Source organism: Natrix helvetica (genome assembly GCF_964273705.1).
Source record: "Natrix helvetica genome assembly, chromosome: 5".
Lineage (NCBI taxonomy): Eukaryota > Metazoa > Chordata > Lepidosauria > Squamata > Natricidae > Natrix > Natrix helvetica.
The window spans coordinates 12,483,462-12,492,896 of NC_138551.1; the positions used below are offsets into that span (position 1 = coordinate 12,483,462).

Genomic DNA, 9,435 nt, shown 5'->3' on the forward strand with positions numbered 1-9,435 from the left:
TTTGCTCCCTCTGCTGGCTCTATGATTATGTATCATTATAATGAATATATGGAAAGAATGCAAGCATAAAAAAAGAAAATGATTTTGCTTTAAATTGAAAGTTTGTCTAAACAATCTTGAGCTAACTAAATGAAGTAGTGGCTCAAATGTCTTCAAAAGCCCATTGGCATTGAATTCATTGCATTATATATCATCCATGTTTGTGTAACATATTCCATATTGGAAATGTTATTGCAGGCTAACTGTATCCAGTTTATTCTGTTAGAAAGTAGACTTAAGTAGCCTTCACAGAGTGTCTTCAATATCCAGCAATACTTCACAGGTGACGAGTATAAAGAGAAAACAAAACTGGAAGAAGAAAAGAGAGCTTCTGACGAGAAACATCGATATAAGCGAAGGCAGATCAAGGAGCTTCAAGAGGATATTCAGGTAAAGAGGTGACTGGAAGACCCTTTTCTTCAGATCCAGATTTATTTTTCCTTAGAACACTCTATTCACGTCTGTCTACATTCTCATACACCTTTGTATGTTATATCACACAAACATGAAAGTGCTGGACTTGTGTCACAAAAGGGCTGTTTTTCAACATTCCTATACGTGGCTTTAAATCTGCATCATGCCTGGTACATTTAAGCCCAAAATCCATGTGCAGGTTGCACATTTTAGGTGGATGTTTAGTAGTAGTAATTGCAGGAATAGCAATAGCACTTATATACCACTTCATAGTGCTTTTACAGCTCTCTCTAAGCGGTTTACAGAGTCAGCGTATTTGCCCCCAACAATCTGGGTCCTCATTTTACCCACCTCGGAAGGATGGATGGCTGAGTCAGCCTTGAGCCTGGTGAGATTCGAACTGCCAAATTGCAGGCAGACGGCAGTCAGCAGAAGTAGCCTGCAGTACTGCACTCTAACCACTGTTCCTCCACAGCTCATGCCATGGGAATGGGTTGTTATGGAAATATGACAATAAACTGCCATCTCAAATGTGTAAAGATGATATATTTCTCTCACACCAGAACTGCCTAAATACGGTTACTGGTGTGCATTTTATACATTTTTATTCCTAAATAGATATAAGTAGTCCTTGATTTTACACCAATAGAGCCCAAAATTTCTTTTGCTAAGTGAGACATTTGTTTAAGTGAGTTTTACCCCCATTTTATGACCTTTCTTGCCACAGTGGTTAAGTGAATCCCCACAGTTGTTAAGTTAGTAACTACTACTTCTTGTGCCCTTTCTGACATCGGACATTGGCAATCATGTTGGCAATCCTATTTTTGTCAACTGCTGCATAAAAAAGTGCTGCGGAGTTTTGTCCAAAACAATCCCTTAGGTTTTGAAGCCATGTTCTTCTTCTGCCGGGAGTTAGTAACAAGTTAGTAACATGGTTGTTAATTGAACCCGACTTCCCCATTGACTTTTCTTGTTAGAAGTTCACAAAAGGGGACACTGCAACTGTCATGAGTCAGTTGACAAGTGCCTGAATTTTGATCATGTGACCATGGGGATGTTGCAATGGACGTACCTGTGAAAAACAATCGTCACTTTTTTCAGTGCTTCGGTAACTTCAAACGGTCACTAAATGAACTGTTGTAAGTTGAGACTAATTGTACGGACATAGTCCATCAAAAGCAACTTTCAAAGTTGATATATGAAGAAAGCAATTTTTTTAGTTTCACTTACAAATAATAAAAATAGCAGGTGGTTGTTTTTATTATTTGTTTCTGGGTTATATCTTCTAGAGAGAGGAGGTAATGCATATTCAAGCTATTGTGTTTATTTATTCATATTTATTTTGTGTTATAGTGATTATTGATTGGATAGTTTCAAAGAAGTTTCTAAACTTATATGTACATTTGTTTTTCTAGGCTATGCAAAATAATCTTGATGCTCTTGTGAAAAAAGAGGTCCTTCTCCAGGAAAAAATAAAAGATAAACATACAAATGTTTTGAAATTAATCAGAGAAATAGATGATCAGAAGCCCAGAATAGAAAGAGTCACAAAACAGGTTAGTTTAAACTACCATAATATATTCAGTTTAATTTAGAACTCAGTAAAATCCTATTTAGGGTAAATATGATCAGTTGTTAGCTAAAATAAAACATGTTAATATAAAAGTTAACTGGTATTTTAACATCGAATATTCTCCTTTAAATCTTTTTTGGCATATCTAAAAAGGTTTCCCGATTAAGCCGAGAAATCCGAACACGACAGGACACTCAATCACAAACTCCAGAAGAAAAAGACATCGAACTTCGGACACTGAAGGACTTCAGCAAATACATAGATAAAATGTTGCTTGATATTTCAGAAACACATCCAGAATTACATAAAGTCTTCCAAAAATACTTTGAACAGGTATCACTTTAGTTGTTTTAATCAATCTTAATTTAATGTAAAAATTCATATGCTGGTCCCTTAGTAACAGTGTGTGAATCTGGATCATTTTTAATAAGCATCTCTAATGTGTTCATCATAGCAATAGCACTTAGACTTATATACCGCTTCATAGTGCTTTACACCTCTCTTAAGCGGTTTACAGAATCAGCATATTGTCCCTAACAATCTGACTCCTCATTTTATTGACATGAGAAAGATGGAAGGTTGAGAATGGAACTCTTGGCAGTGAGCAGTGAGTTAGCTTGGAATAAAGGTACTCCCCGGGTTACGAGCGTTCCTTTAGCGCACGTTCAAAGTTACGCGATAAGCACTCCCTAGCATTTACAAACAAGTCCCAAAAGTGCAAATCTTACAGGACCACAGTAGTTCTTCCTTCTTACAAACAACCACAGTGGCTCTGCAACATTCATCCTGCCTGTTGCTAGCCAAAATGAAGCTTCTGAGGGGCGGATCTGCCCCTCAAAAGCTCCATTTCAGCTGGCAATGTGCTGGGCGAGGCCTGTGTAAGCCTTGAGAATCGGAGGGGTGCATGTGGTTGAGAGGCTGGAGAGGAGACTGCTTGCTAGATCTTCACAGGGTAAATGACACCGCGTGGCTGAGGAAGCAATTGTGGGGAGCATATATTTCAGTAGGTAGGGGAGGCCTTGGGTGGTCTTAGGCAGGTGGCCTATTCCATCACTAGCCCCTCATCCCCCATGGCCTTCACCACCCTGAAATACCTCGTATGCACTTAACGAGCGTCACATTCGATTAGCAAATGCGTGGGTGAATGGAGGGAGTGATCCCTTTCAAGGTATGAGATTCACTCCCACAAATCCTCAAGTTACGAATGGAATAGGCAGGCTCCATTGCATTCGTAACTTGAGGACTACCTGTATTGTATTCTAACCACTGTGCCATCATGGCTCCTCGTGCTGGCTGGAAAATCTGGACTTTTAACCGCAACATATTTATAGGCCATCAGATTGGGAAATGCTGATTTATGAAATAAAAGAGATTCTGTTTTACAATAATTGCAGCTTGGCCTTATCATCAATATCTGATAGGCCCCTAATTCTGGCTGGTGACAAATCAACTTGAAACCATATTCATTTCAAATTAGCATAGTAAAGATGAAGCAAAATTTAGTAGAGTCGTTAGAAATGAAGGTAAGAGTAGTACAGAAGTTCGAATAACTCAGTATTTATAATCAATTTCGTTGTATTTAAGTACAATGACAATAAAGATTATACTTATACTTACTTTGCTAAGCTATGCAGCCTTTTTAATTAGCACGGTAAAATAAAGGCAGTGTTTTTATTTCTAGAGATTTATAGCAGACTTCATCAAACCTCTGTTTATTTGTTGGTAGGTTTCATTACATCTTCCTTCAGTTTCCGGTTCTCGCCACAGTTCTCGAAGTGCTCCCAGCTCATCTTCCAACGTGTGAGTGACACCTCTTAGTCAAATAACGTAGCCACACATGTGCTTAGAGATGGGGGATTGGTTATAAAGAGCTTGACCGTGACTTGTTTGTTCCACAGGGAAATACAGGGATGAGTTCATCAATCGAGAGTTAACTCTAGAATGCAAATTCTAAACTGGCCAGTAAATGCTGCAAATAAAGCAAATACCATTTATATGTATAGGTACCTGCTGAGATGATTCCCATCATTATAATATAGCAGTTGTAATTTACAATTTTGTAATAGGGGAGGAAAGGGAGAAGGATTTACATTCAACATTACAAGTATTCCGGTTTCAGAAGCCCAATAAGACTGAGTAGTAGAAATAAAAGAGCTCAGAGGGCATGAGGGTTATCAGAGTTTTCTGCAGAAATCAAATCCAGAAAGCACAAACGGGAGACTGATTCAGCAGGATTCATGAACTTCTCTTTATATACAATGTAGTACATGAGTAAATGTACAATACCAACAAGGGGTTCTTCCAACGTGGTAGAGAGGAGAGATTGTAAGTAGTTTCAGTGCAGCAGACAGAAGATAAGTTTCTGTTTCAGAGATCAGAGCTTAGATACAGAACAGTTGGACTAAGCCACGCCCAGCTGTCTCCAGCAAATACTGCTTCGGTTTCTAAATAGCCCTCATTGGCTGACTTAGTTGTTATGCCTATTCATTGGCTGACCTTGTTGCCATGTCTGGCAGTTCATGAATATTCTGACAAGGGCTCCTTTAAAAAAAATTAAACATTCCACTGTACAGGTAGTCCTCAACTTACAGCCATTTGTTTAGTAACTGAAATTACAACACTGAAAAAAAGTGACTGATGACCAGTTTTCATATTTATGACACTTGCAGCAACCCAATGGTGATGTAATCAAAATTTGGCCGCTTGGCAACTTCATGTATTTATTGCAATAGCACCAAGACTTACATACTGTCATGTATTTAGGACAGCTGCAGGGTCCCGGTGTCCTGTGATCACCATTTGTAACCTTCCCAGCCGTCTTCCAACAAGCAAAGTCAATGAGAGGAAGCTAGATTTGGTTGGTGATCACATGAGTCACTGAACAACTGCAGTGATTCGCTTAACAAGCGTGGCAAAAATGGTCATAAAATGGGACAAACCTCAATAACTGCCTTGCATAGCAGTGGATATTTGAGCTGTAAGTTGAAGATCACCTGTAAACAATTCCAATGAGAAAAAAAAAATGGAAGACAGAAGAAGCCAACGTAGTTGCAAAAAAAGTTGAGCGAAAAATCTGAAGACAAAAAGGACACGCGTAAAACTGTAGCATTTGTTTGTTTGTGCAGGAAAAAGGTTATGGTTAGTAAACAAGATGAATCTGTGCAAAGTCCCCTCCCCCAGCAATTGCTGTCACACACCCCTCCACCCTCCACCCCCCCCAAAAAATTGCACACAAGCTTAGTCTGGGGAATAGCGGACCTGTCAAAAATCAAGGAAAACACAATTATCAGATCCTGGGTGGCCCCAAACTTTCAGCCATTCAGTCAGATATTGAGTATTGAGTCAAAGTTGGGCGTCCTCAGTCTACTGATAATACTTCACCCTGTGCTATTAAAGGAGGAGAGGGGAAAGATACAAGCTCCGAGACATTGAAGGGATCTCAAATTCAACCTCTTACCCCGCCCCCAGCACTCACTAAAACCAGCCACAGAAAAAGTTGGGAGAACCATCAAATACAATAGCAGAGTTGAAATCATAAAACAGGACCTCCCATTCTCAGCTCCCAAAGTTGGCCCATAACATGGGTTGGTGATGCTGAAAACTCCAAGATACCAGGACATCTGTCCTGAGCTCTCTAAAGGTCTGTGCTGTACTTTGGCCTGAATGCAGACTGGAAAAAGTTCTGATCTGCTTAAGTCAGGACCCTCTGAAACCTCAACCATCTTTCCTAAACAGGGAAAGTAGACAAAAGTGGTCTAGCATGGCCAGGTCTAAGATGGTCTCTTGAAAAGGAGGGGCGCTACCTCCTCTTTAAAGCAGGTGTACCACCCTCTCCTGCAGAGAAGCATTAACCACCACTTGGATCCATCCACATGCCACCTTCCAGGGAGCCTTAATCAACCAGGAGAGGCATTGGTCCAGGACACAGGTGACAAAGCTCATAGCCGCGAGAACCCTGCCCACTTCCTCAGGATCAACTGGCTCAAACTCTTCCCAGATAACAGGACTCAAGAGTTGCCTCAAGAGTTGATCTGAACAAAGTTGAGCGAGAGTGGACATTATTCCTCACGGCAGACCCGCAAGAGCTGCTCCAGCTGCTGCTTACCAAAAGATAGACTTGGTCACCCAAAACAGGGCTAAGTGACTATCTGCAGATGTAAAAAGGGCAAGGTATGCTTTCCCACACAGGACGCGGTGGCTCAGTGGCTAAGACACTGAGCGTGTTGATCAGAAAGGTTGGCAGTTTGATGGTTCAAATCCCTAGTGCCGGGTAATGGAGTGAGCTCCCATTACTTGTCCCAGATTCTGCCAACCTAGCAGTTCGAAAGCATGTAAAAAATGCGAGTAGAAAAATAAGGACCATCTTTGGCTGGAAGGGAACAGCGTTCTGTGCGCCTTCGGCTTTTAGTCATGTCGGCAACATGACCATGGAGACGTCTTCGGACAGCGCTGGCTCTTCGGCTTTGAAACAGAGATGAGCACCACCCCTTAGAGTCGGGAATGACTAGCACATATGTGCAAGGAGAACCTTTACCTTTATGCTTTCCCACCCTTATCGCCAAAGTTAGTCCCAATACAGGCTCTTCCTTGTATGCTATCGGCTTCAGTCTGTCTTCCTCCAGTGGTGCTCTGGACTTCTCATATTGTTTCATCTCTGAGCTGCACAATAAACCATGGCATTCTACAAGATCCACATGTATAGAGCGTCCATGCAGGCCCAATTCAGTTCGGCACTCGTTCATTCCTAGCAGCCATGAGGGTTTTGGCCAAAATGCATGCCAGGACTTCTAGAAAACCTTCTGAAACCACACAGGGTCAAACAGGAACCTCATCAAAATAGGCCAGATAATCATGAAGAGTTTGAAGGGGAAAGATTGAAACTTGAAATAGCTATTTCCTGATCATGTTTCTATCTACCTATTGTAAACGAGTTTAAATCTCCAAGAACAGATAAAGTGTACCTTAGAAAAGCGAAGGAACACAAACAATCTCATTGTCAACTTCTAAAGCATTGCCATGACTATTATCAGCCTGGCATGGAAGGGGAAATTCCATGCATGCCTTCGGTCGGAGTCGGATCTCATGTCTACAGCCTAGTTGGAAAATACGAGTTATGACGCAGGACAGAAGGGAGGGGATACAGGGGTAAAGTTCAAACGCAATTAAGCGAAAGCAGTTTTGGCTCCACAGGAGTCCACGCCAGAATGTCGGTCCTAATAAATGATTGGATTTCTTTTGAACTTTGTCTCGAGGCTCGTAAATTAATTAGGTCGTCTTCTGGGAACTTTACACTCATCTTTAAAAATTAGGGGTGGGGTGGGGAGATACAATCCAGGATCTACCATAGAGATTGAAGTCTAAATATGTTGAAAATAATGTAATAATAAGACTTGTTAACAGGTTTTATCTGACTATCCTTATAGACCCTGATGTCAAGTTCAGAAACATTCCCTTACATTTTGTAAAGGTGGGGACAATTTGGGCCAAAGTGGGTTTCATTGGCAACTGAAGGAATTTAAAATAGCTTATCATTAATATGATAATTTGACAAGGCATTTCTTATGGTGATAAGAACCATAAAGTGTTTTGATTTGTAATTCATTTGTATGGTTTTTGAGTAATATACTTGCCTCCTTATTTTCTAGGTCCTTTAAGAGCTTATCTTCCAGTCAACCACATGCAAGACTTGTATCTCTGACTTTGGACTCCAGTCCTGAACTTCCAGGTCCAATCTCTCGTCCTTCAAGCCAGAGTAGCGTCACATCTTCTCCTAGCAAAAGCCCATATTAGGGGTTTTTCCCCCCCTGTTGCATTCAAAGTTTTTAAGAATTCAGAGTTATCTGCTACGCTACAGCATGTCTGACTACACAACTAAAATTAATTTATGTGATAGTGAATGAATTATTTTCAATTTGAATAAATGTTTTAGGACGAACTCGGTTTTATTTTTATAACAAAACCTAAGCCTTAACAACAACAAAAGGTAACAATTTTTGTAGAAAGTCACATTTGACCACTCCATAATTTATCGTATTTAGAAATGTGTATTTAACACTTTTTCAGTCCTCCCACTTGAACTGGAGCACCTCTAAATTTCAGGTGTTGCTGAACTCCCATAATTCCCAGCAAACATGTCTTAAGAGAACAGCTGGTAGGACTTCTCCAGGATCATCTAAAGGGCCACTAGTCTCTGTCAGTGTTATCCAAGAGCCAATAAGCACCGGCTCTATATGCATTTTATCTTATGAAGGGAAGAATAAATCAAGGAAATATACTCTGGTTATCCCAAAGGCGCTTTTTGAGGAGGCAACTGAAAGTTTTTTTCAGTACCGTTGTAACTTTGAATGGTTACCCAATGAACTGCTATAAGTCAAGGACCACCTGTATAAGCCGCCTAGAGTCGCTTGGGAATTGGCCAACTCAAAACGTCATAACTATTGTTTCATCATCTTACGCTGCCTTTGTTGAATTCCAATATAGTGCCTTCCTTTTCCTCTGTCTTGGGAGCTACTAATTGTTAAGAATGCACTCTCTTTTAAACTCAAAAGTCATTCCTATGAATTCCCACTTTTCCCACAGGAATACTTTAAAAACTGTCTTGTTTACTGGTTAACTACCCAATGACCTGATGGGTGAGGTAAGGATCTTGCCGCTGTTGCTTTCTAGGCCATGAATTTCTTAAAACACCATCTGCTTTGCTCCAAAATGCCACTTCTTCTAAAACAAGCGTGTCAAATGAACGTGGTCAGGGAGATGTCACGTGACGTATTGGGACTTTTCCCCCCTTTGCCAAATAGTGTGTGGGTGTGGCCAGTGCATGATGCATCTGGCCTGTGAGCCAGGAGTTTGATAGCCCTGTTCTAAAAGCACAATGCATTAAATTACTATTAACACTTACTAAAAGTTGCTGGGCCTATTGCAGAGGACAGTCATTTAAAGCCATGCTCGAGCTTCATATCTAGGCAGAGCATCAGTTCCCTGTAGCATTTATGTGTTGAATATATCTGGGTCACCCTACTGTATTCCCTCTCTCAGCCAATCCTCCAGTATTGCTTATTATCCAAAATCTCCCAACTGTCCTCCTTAGTAACTCCACATGGCATTTGAGAGATTCTTCGTACCCAAGCCAACTTGACTCCTTGTCTCTTTTGTTCTATCAGTGAATAATAATACAATAGTAGAGTTGGAAGGGACATTGGAGGTCTTCTAGTCCAACCCCCTGCCTGAATAGTTAGGAAAACATGAGATGTATAGGAACAAACACACACACACACACCCTTTGGCCTTTAGATTAGCGTTAGCAGAGGCTTACCCCGGGCATAACTGCCGTTATCACGTCCCCTTATTTTTGCAAGTTCTGAATTAACATTTGGGAAGCAGTGATATTTTTGTAAAAAATTTAATAGTAA

The 9,435-nt window shown here is 40.7% G+C and overlaps 1 protein-coding gene across 1 annotated transcript in view; it reads left to right on the forward strand.

Annotated features, from left to right (window-relative positions):
- The window catches only part of CCDC39 (coiled-coil domain 39 molecular ruler complex subunit), a 30,251-nt gene extending 22,290 nt beyond the window's left edge, over positions 1-7,961 (forward strand). The window contains exons 16-20 of the mRNA XM_081956554.1: positions 323-429; positions 1,869-2,009; positions 2,180-2,359; positions 3,753-3,826; positions 7,672-7,961. Coding sequence (XP_081812680.1) covers positions 323-429; positions 1,869-2,009; positions 2,180-2,359; positions 3,753-3,826; positions 7,672-7,816 — 647 coding nt within the window. The 3' untranslated portion in view covers positions 7,817-7,961. The remainder of the gene's footprint in view (positions 1-322; positions 430-1,868; positions 2,010-2,179; positions 2,360-3,752; positions 3,827-7,671) is intronic.
- Positions 7,962-9,435: the final 1,474 nt, after the last annotated feature.